Source organism: Ambystoma mexicanum, chromosome 5q (assembly GCF_040938575.1).
Source record: "Ambystoma mexicanum isolate Mex_15411 chromosome 5q, UKY_AmexF1_1, whole genome shotgun sequence".
Lineage (NCBI taxonomy): Eukaryota > Metazoa > Chordata > Amphibia > Caudata > Ambystomatidae > Ambystoma > Ambystoma mexicanum.
In genome coordinates, this window is record NC_090933.1 from 424,039,644 (window position 1) to 424,056,015 (window position 16,372).

At 45.5% G+C, this 16,372-nt stretch overlaps 1 protein-coding gene across 8 annotated transcripts in view; it reads right to left on the minus strand.

Annotated features, from left to right (window-relative positions):
- The window catches only part of OSBPL1A (oxysterol binding protein like 1A), a 2,815,351-nt gene that overhangs the window by 1,907,476 nt on the left and 891,503 nt on the right, over nt 1-16,372 (minus strand). For all 8 annotated transcript variants that reach the window (XM_069620918.1, XM_069620915.1, XM_069620919.1 and 5 more), the window contains one exon: nt 10,400-10,525. In XM_069620918.1, the coding sequence (XP_069477019.1) occupies nt 10,400-10,525 (126 nt within the window). The remainder of the gene's footprint in view (nt 1-10,399; nt 10,526-16,372) is intronic.

A 16,372-nucleotide genomic window follows, 5' to 3' on the forward strand; every position in this document is an offset into this window, starting at 1 on the left:
TGCAGGCGATGGCATCCTGAGCGTTGTGCTGTCACTTCATTGGTCTGTTAGGGGTCTCAACCCCCCCCACAATACACCCTCCTCTGAAGGAAGGAGTGACCCGCTGAGGGGTGAATCCCTGCTGAACACTTTGGCCGAAAATCGGATCGGGAGGCCACGCGGAGGGGAGAATGAGGCTCTCCAAGTAACACAAGGAAGAGAGGGGGAGCCCTTGCAGAGGAGACCGGGTGCGCACACCCCCGAACAGGGACATGGCTGCGGCAACACCAGGACTGGCCTGCGGGAGGGGCACTTTGCCCCCCCATCGGAGGTTTGATTGGAGCCAGGGGCCCCCCCTTCCACGCTCCTGGAGGGCGCCAGAGGAGGAAAGTGTTGAGGGATCGGGATCCCGAGCGCTGCCTTCAGAAGGTAATAAGTGTGGTTCATGCATTCAGTGACTTCTCCGGTCTCTGGCTTAACACAGCCAAATCCGAGATATTCCCGCTGACAGTGACGATTGCGAAACCCACAGAACTGTATGGGCTTCAGTGGGCACCTAACAAAGTCAAATATCTAGGGGTAGAAATAGCACACTTGGCGCAGCAGGCGCGTGCACTTAACTACGGGAAACTAATAGAAGCACTTTGCGCTAAACTAAACCGATGGAACCAACTCCGGATCTCTCGAATTGGCTGGCTGGCACTGATCAAAATGATAATACTTCCTAAGTTGTTTTATTTGTTTAGAATGGTGCCAGTGTGGCCAGGAAGAGCCAACCTTACAGGGTTACAAGGAGCATGCTCAACGTTCGTATGGAAGGGGCAAGTGCGGGCCAGTTGGAAACGAGAAAGGGGGACTGTTGGCCCCTGATTTTGAGCTATACTTCTTGTCAGCCCAGGCTTGCTACACCATGTACTGGGCAGATGGAGCCCCTACTTCAGCACATGAGACCCTTGAGACACAGGGAAAGAACCCAGCCTGCCTCCTACACAAACTAGCAGAAGGGAAGGTCGGTAGTTATAACCTTATAGACCCTCCTCTGGTCACGTGCAGAGCATGGACAAGGTTAACAGACCAAACCAGCAACACTGTGATATATGTCCCAAACATGCCTATATGGGATGCACCCTACTTATCTCCAACGCAAGACACCGCCCTGTCAGTGCACTGGCGAGATAAGGGAATACACCAGTTCAGGGACTTATTCCAAGACCATACTTTTGGGAGCTGGAAGGACATCAAGGAAATCGTAGGTGATACCCCATTACAGAAGCTGCAGTACTTGAGACTGCATTCGGCAATGGCAGTGGTGTGGGAGAGTTTGCCGGAAGAACGCCCTGCACATCCGTCCCTGGGATACATACTTGCACATAACGGGATGAAGAAGTCTGCTTCCACACTATATGAAATGACATTAACCACCAGGGAAGTCAAAAAACCTGATGTAAAAAAAGAATGGGAGGAGGACCTGGGGGAGACCCTTACAGACACGCACTGGGCACAGGTATGTAAGCTATCGAAACAAATATCCTGTAATTCAAGATACTGCCTGATACACTATAAAAAATTAAATGGAGTGCACCTCACTCCAGCCCGTCTCAAAATCATGTACAATACAGCAACAGGGAAATGCCCTAGAAGCAATAGTGAGGAGGCAGGAATATTACATATGTTATGATCATGCCGAAAGCTGGGCGAATACTGGTCTGGTGTGTGCACAGCTCTGGATGAAACGATAGGTCAACCTATGGACTGGAACCCTAGGATATGTATATTGGGCTTTGTGGACCAAATGAATCCAACTAAGCGTATACTGCTAAACATTGGCCTACTCCTGGCCAAGCGGGCGTTACTGTTGCACTGGAAAAGTAAAGATCCACCTGTGAAAGATGTATGGATGGAAGCTATGAACTGGGCCAACGATAATGAGGAAGTATACTCCAGCTTCCTAACAATGACAAGTAGACCGAAAGACATCTGGGGCAGTTTCAGGCAATATCTATTTGTGAAGGGAGCAAACAAGAAAGATTGAGAAGAAGCATTATAAAGTATGTATGTTATTGTGGAATACACACCTCTTTGTGCAACTGTATCATTAAGTAATGTGATTGTATGCGATATAAAGTGTAATATATGTGCAAGTTAAAATTAAAGTAATAAAAAGAAGATGAGGGAAGGCAGAGCCTGGAATGTTGTACCACGGCGAGGGACGGTGAGACCGGGAGCCGAGAGAGCGGAACCCCGGGCTGGTTGAATGGAGAGACGATTCCTTACTCTGCTTCCTGCAGTTCTCCACCAGCTGCAACCACAGACCAGCGGAGGAGCAAGAAGAGGCTGGCCGGGGACCAGCTGAGCAGTGAGAGCCGGGAACAAGCGCCTGTGGAGGCAACGCGTGCCGGCCCCCTGAGAGGGAGAGCGGCCGGGAAAGCGAAAGGGGTTTTAGGAGAGAAGACAGTGCCGGCGGCACTGCATGAAGGAATACATGGCTCAGGACACCTCTGCAGTGAATAACGCAGAGGGGACACTGTGAGGGGTACCCCCCCAGGAGGAGCACTGCCTACATAAGGCGCCTCGAATACATTGCACTAGATCTGGAGGACACATGAGCAGCATCTGACCAATGTCCAGGGCGCATTAGAAGTTACAGCACATGTAACTGAGATGGTTGGAGGGACAGGCGGAAAGCGCGGAGAGACCCCACAGAGACAAACAATGAGCCGGTAAGCAGCTCCCTCCCCTCCGGATAGGCCCCTAGATACTGGGGAGGGCCCAAACGGTCAGTTTGAATGGTCACTCTTGAAGGGGAGTGTCCTTTTACCTATGGCCAACTGCAGGAACATGGGCGACATAGCTTGGATCAAGCAGAGGAAATTCTCTCCCTGATAGAGGGAGAGCATCTGAACACAGGAGGCTCCCGGAACTGCATCCACACTTGGGGTGAGGTGATAAAAAGCAGGATCCTGTATCCTGAAAAGTCATCTTCCATTAGGGAGGTGTGGGCCTCGATCTCGGGGTGTGTGCCCGCCTCCCAGACCAAGGATACAAGGGACACTCTCCGGAATAAAGGCACGCTAAGGCGTAAGTCGAGAAGTGAACACTGACCAGCAACACCCGCAGACCACAAAGGGGGTAACCCCCAGAGGACCAGACGGGGCAGTAGGAAGAGGTACATGGATGCAAGGCTGAGGTTGGCAGCTTATAAGTACACTGAGTGATCAGGGTGTTCAAGACATGTCACAACCCAAAATGGCCACTGCATCAGAAGAATCTGCGACCACCAAGAAGGATGTTGCCGCACTCATGGAGGAAATAAGGAATGTGAGGGCTGACATTGGGAGTAGAGTGGACAAGATCACCCAATGAATTGACAAAATGGAGGAGAGACTTGAGGAAGTGGAGAACAGTCGTCCCTCGACACCCTGATGCACACATGGATATGCGGTTTGCCGAAATTGAGAAACGCGAGGAAGAGGTCAGGATGAAGATGGATGACCTGGAAAATAGAGAGATAGAGAGGCAAAATGACCTCAGACTCTTTGGTATTCCAGACCGAGAGGGGGGAGATGGAAATCGGCCTGAAAAGAGCTCCACATGAGGTCACAAAGCTGGTCTTTGAGGATGATACCATCTATGAAGCAAAGATTGAGAGAATCCACCAAGCAGGTGGGGCTCCTGGGGGCACGAGGTTGGTCTTGGTCAAGTTCCATAACTACGCTGATAAAGTGAAAATCCTGGAAAAAGCGAGACTGAGAGGCCCAGTAACATACAGGGCCTCCAGTTACAATTTTCAAGATCTGTCCTCCCTGACACTATACAAGAGGAAAATGTGCTCTGCCCTGAACAAATGGTTGAACGAGTAATGGGGTACGGTATAGGTGGGGGTTCCCGTTCTCCATCACTTTTGAGCTGGAGGGCCAAAAATATAGACTGACAACGGAGGCAGATATTCAGAGAGACACTGGTGAGTTGCTGGGTGAGGCCGGCGCATCAGAAAACCAGGGGGACAAGGCAGCAGACGAGACAGGCAGTGGTTTATCAAGGGACCAAGAAGGAGACGGATCCCAGGATCCAGGAAGTACAGAAAGTTGAACACATCTCCTGGTGCGGACATCTGACTTAGGACGGAATCAATTTGGCTGTGACAGGGAACCAGCTGGCTCTCACCAGGGGGCAAAGGGGGGTTGTGGGGCCGGCAGGTCAATGATCTTGCAGTGGAAGCTGTAATAGTGGGTATGGCAAGGGTGGTGGGCTGTTGGGAGACCATGACCCAGAATGGGAGTGGGATTGGCAGTGGCATGAGGTTGATGAGACCAGGGCGTTGACACTGGGCTCTAATTGCTGAGGTATGATCACACAAGAGGTCAAATGGACCGGAGATCAATAGGGGGGGGGGCTCCAAGTAGGATAGGTGTGAAGTGCACGAGACCAGAAGGGAGCTGTTTCCAACTGGTGGTCCGATATCTCTTGGGTGATGTTAACCAGGGGGATTTGGGTGCTGAGGAGGGGGTCAACTTAGGTGGAGAGGGGGGTAAGACAAAGACAAGGATCTTCTCAAAAAAATGTTTATCGGTTGTTGGGGTTGGGATTTATGGTCAGGGGCCGCCTACTGTGCCTGCTGTTAAGTGGATAAGAAGGCGGGGAGGATGGCGGTAGTTCCAGGGGACAAGGGAGTGGGTCTCCTGAGGGTGGGGACTTTGAATGTTAAAGGAATTAACTCACCCACAAAGAGGTCACTGGTGGCAGGGAATTCCGGAGGGGGTGTTTTGATGTACTGTTTCTTCAAGAGACCAAACGTGCTAGAGGGGAAGAAAGGAGGATCCCAGGGAGAGCACTGGGACAGGAATATTGGGGATCAGGCCATCTCAGAAAAGCGGGGGTAGGTATCCTTATGATGGGGGTCACAAAGGTGTAGGCCGATGGGGGAAGGTACGGCTCTCCTGATCTCAGGGTTTATTAACAAGGTAGGGTTCACATTTGCTACAATATACTGCCCTGACCAGGGGCAACAGAGGTATCTGCTGCAAACACTCCTGAAGTTGATGCTTGAAGCAACTGGACATATAATCTTGGGGGGTGACTTAAATATGTGGGCAGACTATGGGAAGGACAGACAAACCTGGGAGGGGTATTCGGAGGAAGGGCCTCGACCTGCGCAGGGGGAGGTCCTGGGAATGTTGGAAGTATATGGGCTATGGGACATATGGCAGCATTTCCAACCAAAGAAAATGGGGGATTCCTTCTATTCGGCACCTAATGGCACATTCACCAGAATAGACTACATCTATATATCCAGGGGGCTATGGGAGGAGGCGACGTGTTCAGAGATTTCCCCGATTTCATGGTCAGACCACGACTTGGTTTTGGTGGACTTAAACTGGCAGGGGATGGTGCCCAGAGGCTCTAAATGGAGATGTAATGACTCCCTATGTAAAGATCCGGTGTTCCAGGAGGAAATATCCAAAGAGATTCAGGAGTATTTCAAGGTGAACGATACAGGGGAGGTTTCTAAGTTAACGGTATGGGAAGCACGGAAGGTGACATGGAGAGGGATCCTGATCAGGGAGGGGGCCCGGAAAAAAACAGGAGCACACCCTAATAGAAAACAAGCTCCGGACTGAAATTGCTCAGTTGGACAGGAGGGTTGGGGACATGGCAGAGGGGAGAGAAGAAAGGGTTCTGGAGGCTAGAGGGAGGAACTGAGACTCCTCAAGGAAGGACAGGTGATTCGGAAACTGCAGTTTCTGAAACAAAAGCTTTATGAGAATGGGGACACAGCGGACGCATTGTTAGCAGTGAGACTCAGGGGGCAGCTGGCCGACAGGTGGATTGAAGTCATAGAAGAGGTGGGGTAAACGGAGGACCAAGGGCGGGGGGGAATTTGGAAAGCATTTGCGTCATTCTATGAGGACGTGTATAAAACAGGGTTAACCCAGACCCCACGGGAACACCCCGGTACTTAGAGGGAATACCGATGCCCAGGATCTCCCGGGAGGACACCGAGGCACTTGATGCCCCCATAACGGTTCACGAAATAAAGAGCAATGTCAAGGGTTCCCACAGGGAAGGCTCCAGGAGAAGATGGTTTCTCTGCAAGCTTTTATAAATCCTTTCTTAGCCCCTTTCTCCCATTTATGGTAGAACTGACATCCTGGAGAGGGGGGAAAGCCCCGTAAACAGTCTCCAGGGCAATGATCACAGTCCTCCCAAAGGAAGGCAGGGACCGCCGGAAATACAGATCATATCTCCCAATCTCGCTCCTCAATATCGATGCCAGAATCTACACTCGGGTCCTGGCGGCAAGACTAGAGATACATATGCCCCATCTGCTACACTCAGACCAAGTGGGTTTCATAAGGGGACACCAGGGGGTGGACACATTTTTTAAAACCTTGCACTTTATCCATGAGGCAAGGGACATGGGGGAGCCCGTAGTCTTATCGGTTGATGCGGAAAAAGCATTTGACAGGGTGGAGTGGGGTTTTCTGAAAGAAGTACTGAGCAAAGTGGGTTTGGGCCCTAGGTTCTTGCGAGGCATCATGGTGGTTTATGGATCCCCATGGACTTGCGTGGTGGTCATTCGAGGCTTCTCCCGATGGTTTGTCAATTCTATTCGCGCTATCACTGGAACCACTAGCACAGAGAATCAGGGAAGACTCAGGGGTTGTGGGATTCTCAGTGGGTGGAAGGGGAATACAAATACAAGGTGGCATTATACGCAGACCACATGCTGCTGCACATACAGAACCCGCTGACCACCATACCCAGGGCATTCGCATTGATGGAGGAATACAGATATATCTCTGGGTTTAAAATTATCAAGTCGAAATCTACACCCCTTCAACTGGACGGAAAAGGGGTCAGGAACAGTGGGAGGTTCTCCCCTTTGGTACTAGTGGTCAGCCGCGTCACATTGAGATATTTGGGAATTAACCTTACAAGGTTCTTGGAGGATCTATTTAGGGCAAATTTCCACACGCTTCTGGAGGGATTGCGAACAAACCTGGAAAGATAGGGTAAACTAACCATCTCATGGCTCAGGCGCCTTAACACCCTTAAAATGGTGTGCTTACCGAGATTTCTCTATGCATTTCAAATGCCCCTGATCGGTATCCCTGAAACATTCATCCGTGAAATAAGGGCTATTATGCTGAAATTTCTCTGGCTGGGGAAAAAGCCCAGAATATCATTTGATGTCCTAACCTTACCGAAGGACAGGGGAGGAGTTGGGCTCCCCAATCAGAAACTGTATTATAAAGCCTCACGGTTGTGGGTCCTTGTCCCAGACCTCAGAATGCATAGAGAATATCAATGGGTGGGCCTGGAAAATGTACATCTGTCACTGCCACAGTTGGGGAATGGCTATGGGTCCCAAGAAAGAGGCTCCCCCGCAGAATCCGCGACCACCTCATTCTGGGCACAATATGGGAAGTGTGGAGACCGGGCACGGGAATGGAGAGGGTAACGACCTGACCATCCCCTTTAAGCCACTTGTGGGCACCAGAGATATGGGATGCTATCCCGGATCTGGGGAAGTTTCAGGCCTGGTATGAGGCGGTCTTGAGAGAGTGGGTCAGCTATGGAGGAAGGATACATTCATCACTGTAAGTGAATTAGAGGAGGAACTGGGCCTGGGCACACTGTGTTTTTTCATATCTCCAACTGAAGGGAGTGCTCATGTGTTGAAAATGCAGGGATATGATACAGAGGGACCTTACTCCCTCTGAGCAGCTCTGAGACAAGAGAACGGGCATGAAGGACCTGATCTCGCTTATGTATAAAGAACTGGTTATGGCCGGGAAGGGTTCAATTGAAAAGTTCAGACGGAAATGGGAAAGGGACCTGGGGAGGGAATTGGACCCCGCAGAGTGGTTGAAATTGTGTAGAGGGGACCCTCAGATGTCAATCTCCGGCCAATATAAGCAGCATGCCATTAAACTCTTACATAGGTGGCAGTACGACCCCGTTAGGCTCACTAACATGTTTCAGAACACGAGCCCGGAGTGTTGGCATCAGTGTGTGGAAAGGGCCGATTATTGGCATATGTGGTGGGGATGCCCCCGGGTACAGATGGTCTGGGACAAAGTGTTGGGCTGGATAAAGGAAATTGATTGTGTCCAGCGCAGGAAAATGCTGATTCGGACCCTGTTTGGAATGGAGGATTTGGATGGGAATCTGAGTAAAATTGGGGGGCTGGTGTAAAAAAGGGATTTCTTTGTTGAAGTGTTCATAAAGTTTTTCTGGTTTGTGAATGTGAAAACCTGTAATAAAAATAAAAGTAAAACAAAAAGAAACAAAAAAAGGGTTGTGGGACCACTCACTCCATCTGGGTCCTCTTAACTTTAATTTCAGAGATACAGTGCTATCCTGGCACTGCATTATACCTGTGTTTTGTAGACTATTCTGCCGCTTTCGACAGTGTCTTAAGATCCAAACTCCAGGAAAAATTGGCAAGATGGGGTATAGACCGCTCATTACTATACTTTATTAAATCATTATATAATGATACAGAGGTGAGGGTTAGAATGTCCCAGGGGTACTCTCAAAACCCTTTACTACCAATAGAGGGCTTAAGCAGGGTTGTGTCTTCACACCTCTGATATTTAACCTTTATTTAGCTGAGTTAGCCCTTGCGTTGAAGGCTGCCAAGAACAATTCGCCTTGTTATGGCAGTGAATTTTTAACAAGCCTGACGTACGTGGACAACACTGTTTTATTAAATTGCACAGCTGTCGGCCTTCAACGCTCTTTAGATGCTCTACATGAATTTGCTCGTGAGCATGGTTTCTGCCCTAATGCAATAAAAATGAACACCATGACTATTGGTAAAAGGGCATATGGGGGGGGGATGCTCTACAAAAGCAGATTGAGGAATATAAATATCTCAGCATCTGTATTAGAGCAACTACCTCGTCAAATTATTTGGCTGAGGGGATTTCGTTTGAGGCATGGCAGAAGTGGTTCATAATTAAAAAGATTAATGATGCCTATGGGGGTCATTCTATCGAGGCAAACATCGCCGCCTATAGGATTTCAACTGTTCCGAGCATACTATACGTCCTGGAAGTTTTTCCAGAGAAGTCGATTGCCTGGCTTCCCAGGCTGGAGGCCAACATTTTGTGGTCTTTACTTTGCCTGTCAGGGATGGTGCCTGTGGAAGCTATACGACTCGAACTAGGCTTGCCTTCTCTTCTATCACTTTGGAAAACCTCTGCTTTTAAGTTTTGGGTGAAAATCCATTATGGTTGCCTGGAGGAAGATACTTTTTTAGCCTGGCTGTCAACCACTCCACTTGATTCTGTAAAAGTGTATGGTACAGGGAATTGGAGCAGATAATAACTCAAAACTTTATTGAAATCGGTGTGCACAGTGTTTCGGAGTCGTGGCTGGACTTCAATGTATCTAAATTCGAAAAGAAGTCAAGATTGCACGACATTTCTCAGGTATTGAACCATTTGGCTAATCGATGTAGGTACTCCCTTTACTCACATCCATGTTTCTGTATAGACCGACCAGTGAGTTATCTCACCAAACTTCGTTTACCTGCATTCATTAGATTTATTTTATCTGTCTGTCTTCATATTCTACCTGTTCTAGAAAATACGAGAGCTTAGGTGGGCATTCCGAGGGGAGATAGACTATGCAGGCTAATTGGCAAACAAGTGGAGACCTCACGGCAAGAGCTTACCCTGGAGTATGATTAAGGTTATTGCAAATGTAAGCTCCATTCAGCTGACCAATTTTCACTGGTGGCTGCTGCAGCTGCCCATCACATATGGCAATTGGCGGCAGATGGGCTTTTGGCTTTTAGTTTTCTCTAAATTTTAACACTAGATGATCCATTTTTATCGAAACGTATTATATTATAGTACATACTGATGTTTTAAACACGAGGATTAAATTTGAAATCCATATTGAAATTGATATTGTTGTATTATCTGTTGTATACTGTCTTATTTTAATATTTTAATATAGTGTAAAAGGTTTAAAAATGTTAAACCAAAAGCACTTAAAAAAGAAAAAGGAAAGAAAAATTCCAAACTCACCAGGAGACTATGGGGGGCTAAGGGACCTGACCACTGCTGAGCGAAGAACACATTGTACTGTCTCCTTGAGCACGTTGTGCAGAAGCACAAGGCACATAAAATGTAGGCAGAATGAATAATCTAGATGCTGGGGCAGGGCATGTCATAATTATAGTAATCTCGTTCAGGAGGGTGATTTTCCTTCTCCTCTTACTGGCGAGGTCGACTAATTTAAATCGGGTAGAACGAAGAGAAAGGGGAGAGTTGTCATTTGGAAACAAAATTAGCATTAATAAGAAGGCAGCGCACCCTCTGGTTGCTTTCTGACTGATCTGGAGGATGGTCTTGCAGAGGAACAGTTAAAATGGAGGAGTATAATATTTATTCCCGAACGTCACCTGCAACGATTCATGTAAAACATCTGCCGGTACTGTGTCCTCTTCCTCCTCATCGTCGCTTTGCTGGTCCTGGGAACAGTAGTGAGTGCTGTATGCAGAGTGCTCTTCTATGGCGAAAATCCAGTCCTAAAGATAACAAAAACACATGTCCAAAATGTTGAACAGGGTGTCCAGTCAAATGATCGATTACAAATGGCTCCAATGCAAAAGGTGAGAATCAATAGAGTCGAAAACCAAAGGTTCAAATTTTTTTTAAATTTATATATTTATTTTTGGGTTTCCGTGTAGGTAAAGAAAGTGGTTTTTACCACAAAAACGCGGGTTTGGGGGGGGAGGGGGGACCCCCCCAAAAAAAAAATATATATATATATTTTTTCGAACCTTTTGTTTGAGACTATTGACTCGAACCTTTTGTCATTCGACCCTTTGCAGTCGATCCCAGCATTGCCCCACTTTCAAGCAGTTTCTGCCTAAACCAGACCATGAGGTCTTTCCTCTTTTCAGGCTTATTGAGTCCAAGGAAAATAATGAGACTGGGCTCAACAATTCATACCAGCATTTCCCCTGTATAAAACATTTTCATGCTGCTAGTGCCCACATCAATTTCTCCCTCAATATATGCCTGTGCTGCCCCCAATTCCGCATCATATTGCTTGCAGCGGCCACAAACTGCTCGTTAGCCCCACACACACGCATATACATATGTACACACAAAAGTATTTATTCAAACACTTTTTAAAATACTTTTTTTCTTAGGCTCAAAAGTCAGAATGGGTTAAATATTTCACAATTGACATCGTAAAACGGGGATATTCTTAAACTGCCCTACGTGGCTTCAGTTCAAGACAGATACGCACAGAAGCACCATTGTGATAAACGCATCTGCTTGAAGTCCTTGTTTGACAAAGGTATGCATCATGTATGCAACATTTGCACAACAATCCATCATCTTCAAATCTTAAGAAGAGCTGAGATTTTTCAGAGGAAAGAGTTACCCCTGAAAGTTTGCTATGTCTGCTGCAAGTGGTGCACAGACACTGAAAATCCATGGGGCAAGGGAGGTACACTAACACTTCAAATGGTGGCTTTGTTAATTGCTAGTTCGTAGTGCATGTCTATTTGCGTTTTAGCATAATCCTGTGTAAAACTGAGTGATTCTACAGTTTGAGTGTCCCTGAAGGCTCGGCCCTTTAATGAGGTCTGAGGAACCATAAAGATAGTACGGCGCAAGCTCGAGGTCTATAAAGCTATTAGAACCGTTGGCCAAAAACACAAAAAAAGTTAATGTAAAAAATATATATGTTTTATTACTATATTTTGTTTTGGGGGGACTTAAATATTTCATGTGGAATATTAAAGTTTCAAAAAACATGAAAAATAACATGACAAAAATATATATAAGTTATGCTTATTTACAGTAAATTATTCTTTCCACTAATTTTAAAAAACAAAAAAGGACGTAATTTCAAGGAAAATGTAATTTAGGCCCCTAGAGGCTAGTGAAGCACTGTTAGTGCACTGTTTTCTGAGAAAAAGAAACCAATGCTGAAATTTACAGGCTATAAGAAAACTCTGAGCTATACCGGTTCTTGTAGCCCACAAATTGACCAGTGCAAAATCGTTATTCACCCAGCCAGGGTTCTAATAAGACAGAAAAGATGGAGAAAGAATATTTACAATGTATATACCAAATAAACGTGACCAACTAGAATGTTTTCAAAGTGAAAAGGCTGGTCACCAATTAATGGATAGTTTGTTGAAGACACCAACAATTTTTAATTTTTTTAAATTTTTTATTTGACATTTTATTTTTTACAAAGTTGAAAACCTTTCGTCAATAGAAATAAATTTAAATTTATGTTCCAATTTTCTTCCCTTACACATGGAATAGAAATACATTCTCAATTATTAACATTTAAAAAAAAAAAAAGAGAACTGAGAAAACGATGAATCGAAAAAGGATAGCAAAGTTTGTGGTGCACAGAACAACTGCTCATGTCGGAATAAATATATATCTAATGGTCTCCGCCCATTTCCCAGAGGCTATTATCTTCTCCGTTAACCAAGTCTAGTCTTGCTTGAATTTGTACCAGAAGTTTCGACACCGCCAAGGTGATATGCGTTTTCTCACTCTTTATCAGGACTAACCACCAATCTTCAATAGATCTGTTGCAATATTGTTTGAAAATGTTACCCATTTCTGATTCTCTTTCCACTTTTGTCTTCAGACAGCTCAGGAGCAGATGTTGGATTGATTCAATAATGTTGATGTCTGAACATAGTCTGCACGTAGCTGTAGCATTAGGGCCTTTTCTCTCACTTAACCTTACATTTGACGGAAAAAGATTCAAGCGTAGATGCAGATATTGCATTCTAAGAAAATGGTTAGGGAAGATCTTTATGTATCCTGGAAGATCATTTAACTTTCGTGGCCGGGACCAGAATTTGTCTTAGTATTTGTAGTTGTAGACTGATTCCTGCGTGTCAATGCAATCGTTAATATACAGCTTTTTTTAATCTTATCCGGGTCACATATCATGGAATCCTCTGTTTCGTTTATGTTTCTCAAAATCAACAAGCATATTTTCTTCCATTCTGTCAGCTGCTTCTCTCTCGGATCTAACATTGCCTGTTTTAAGACTGCAAAGCCACCCTTTGGATTTTCCTCTACACATTTGCGGTACAGGAAGATTGATTTCCAAAGAGTAATAGCTTTGAGCGATGTTAAGGCCAGTTCTCTTTGTACAATGGCTATAGGTATGCTTTTAGGCAGCCCAAGTACAGTTTTCCAGAAGATCCCCTCCAGTTTTGGCCATATAGTTTCAGATAGCATAGATGATGTCTCTGCGCCATATGTTAAAATTGGCTGCACTTTTGACCGATAGAATTGCACCAGTGGAATTAAAGAATATCGACAGTACTTCTGTAGTAGGATCCGACCTCAATTTGCCAGATTTTTAGCCTTTTTCCATAATTTGGCTGTCCTCTGTGCTTCACACCTACTGATGTTAATGTTTACGCCTAAGTACGTAAATTCTTTTACTGTGAGGATACGTTGTCCCTTCAGGGACCAGGGATAGCTTTCCTTTTTTGTTACTTTGTCTCCTGCTTTAAAGATCATGATCCTCGATTTCCCTGGATTTATTGTTAGTCTGTTACTTTCTAGATAGAATTCCAGGGAATCTAGCTGATGTTGAAGGCCAATAGGAGTCCGATCTAATATGACTATATCGTCAGCATAAAGGAGTCTTTCAATCAGGTTATTTGCAATCTTTGGTGGAAAGGCACGTGTCTCTGAAAAAGCCTCGTCGATTTCTGATGTGAATAGATTGAATAATTCGGGCACCAGTGGACATCCTTGTTTCAGTCCCAATATTATGGAGATTGGATTAGTGAGGTTTCCACTTTTATCCAACCTGATCACAATGGACGTATCTTGATGCAAGTCTTTGATGTTATCGAGGATTGTATTAGGGCATTGCCATTGCTCTAATTTGGCCCACAGTGTATTTCTGTTTACTGAGTCAAAAGCTTTTGATAGATCTATAAAAGCTAGATATAATTTACAGCCTTTGGTATGCAAGGCTTTTACTTTCAACAAATTTAGTAGAAACACGTTTAAAGTTGGACCAATCCCCTTAACAAATCCTGCCTGCCAGGGGTCAAAGTGTTTTTTAAGTGTCCGCCATTTGAACAAATTTGTTGTGGCTTTTTGTTCCACCTCTGTTTACACTTCCTCTTCTAGTTGCTGATTGGCGTTCCCCATATCAACTGTTTTTTGCCCGATTTCCACAATGATGTTAAAAGGACAGACCAAGGGGGTTAGTTTGTCTTGGTAGGGCTTCAAGTTGCTATGTGAATATTGGTTCACTCCCTTCCTGACCTACTGTTTTCTGCCTAAATGTCTCTGTAGGTTCTTCACAAAGGTCAACAAGTGTCATTTGATTACTCTCGGGGTCAGCTTCCTTCAAGGTATGGTGGGGCAATGTATGCCTCCCCGGCAATGTCCCTGGCTTACCTTCATTCATGATCATAAGGTCCGGGGTCCTCCTTCCTCCAGCCACCGGACACCAAACACTCTACACTCTGCCACGCTCCGCTAAACTGGGAGATTTTGAAGCTTGGCAGCGTTGTTGGAGGTTCGGTGTGGAGGTGAAAGAGGCTCCAGTTGGCTCAGTGGATTTGTAGTCCTCCTTTGCTCAGATTTTGTAATCCTTTGAAAATTCGAGTAAAACAAGTTAAACGCTGCTCTGTCCACACAGACAGTCTCCGGCAATTTCACTGCGCCCCCTGTCTTATTCCTTCAGTGCCTCCAATCGTTGCTGGTAGGACACCCTTATGTGGGGCTGCCAAGAGACACCAGGCTCACCTGCACGTAGTGCACAGACTGCAATATAACTCGCCTTTAACTCTTGAAGCCACTAACAATAGCCAACAAAAACATTCCATCTCTCATCCTAACAGACAACACATCTAGACGGACAACTCCAGCACCAAACCAGGTAACACAATGGAATGTACACCACCCAAAGACACGTATCCACACTACATTTCCCCATATAAACCATACTAATTCACCACAAACAGACCAACACAACTCTCCAACTCCTCAAATACCACTCTGACAGACACCACACACCCCTACACAAACGATTTACATTAGCATCCGTGAGCATTTATTAACCACTTCTCCAGACAACTCACAAAATATCCAAAACTTGTATACCAGAGGAAGCCATGTATTTTTCGATCTGCACGTATCTACATTGCAACAAGACATACTTACCCTAATCTCCATGCTTTTACATTAGTCCCTTACCCAACCACTTACATATCATGAAGCCACAAAACACCATGATTGATTGTTCTTTCTGTTTTCTGCATCCTGCACTCTTCATTGTTTAATTTTCTGTTACTGAAGTCCGTTTTAAATTGATTTAATATTGTTAGTCTGTTGATTGCTGGTCACTAAGCGCAATAGGAGCGGTCCTTTCATTATTTTGATATTGCACTTGCAATTTAATATTTACTGTGCTGCTGGTTTATTTTGCAACACTAAACTTCACAGGGCCCACCTCGCCTTATCTTCTCACACTTGTGCATAAAACGCTCTCATAGACACAAAACGCTGCAAACGTGTGTTTGTGTGTGTTAATGCAGGGCTGCAGGATCGGAAGCAGGGAGCTGTATTGGGGCCATTTTTATTTTATGCCTAACAGTAGGGGTTTACTCTACTGACCGAATTCAATTCCCGTTCTTAGTTTGACAGTAACAGTCTCAGAAACAAGTACCGAATAAGTTTTGGGAGTCAGCATTAGTAGCTGAAGGTGTTCACTTCACACAATTTGTTAAATGATTTTGTATATGACGACTACATCATGCCAGGACTAGTCCCGGTACACGTGTCCCCCTTCCGCCTTACAAATTATAAAATTGAACGCAAAATGTCTCGAAACTGAGAAAAGTGGCCTTGTTGCCCCTAAACGGGCATAAAGACGTTACTAAGAAAAACCAATTTAGATGTCCATAAACTAATGTGCGCTCTGCGGCGGCACATCCTTCTGCAATTGCAGAAGCCAATGCAGGGCATCAAGCTAACTGTATGCTCATTTGATTGGGAACATTCTATGGTAATGTTACAGTCATCCTGCTGCCAGCATGGTGCCGATTGCTGGCGATTTTAATGTGCATGATTTGCACTTGTTAATGCATAGTGACACTGAAGGTGAAATGCATCACTCCTGCCCATTGTATACAGCTGGTGCAGTTGCCCATGGTTGGCATTCCTTTTTGGGCAGTCATGATCTGGCCTGCTTATCCAGTGTTAATCCAGACTTCCCAAACTCGATGTTAACTTGGTCCAATGGTCGGTCCAAATTTCTTATTGACTACGTGGTGGTCAACACTAATATGCTTAACCAATGCTCACAGCTGTCCATCACACAACACCATGAGTGGCCATTCCACGCTCAT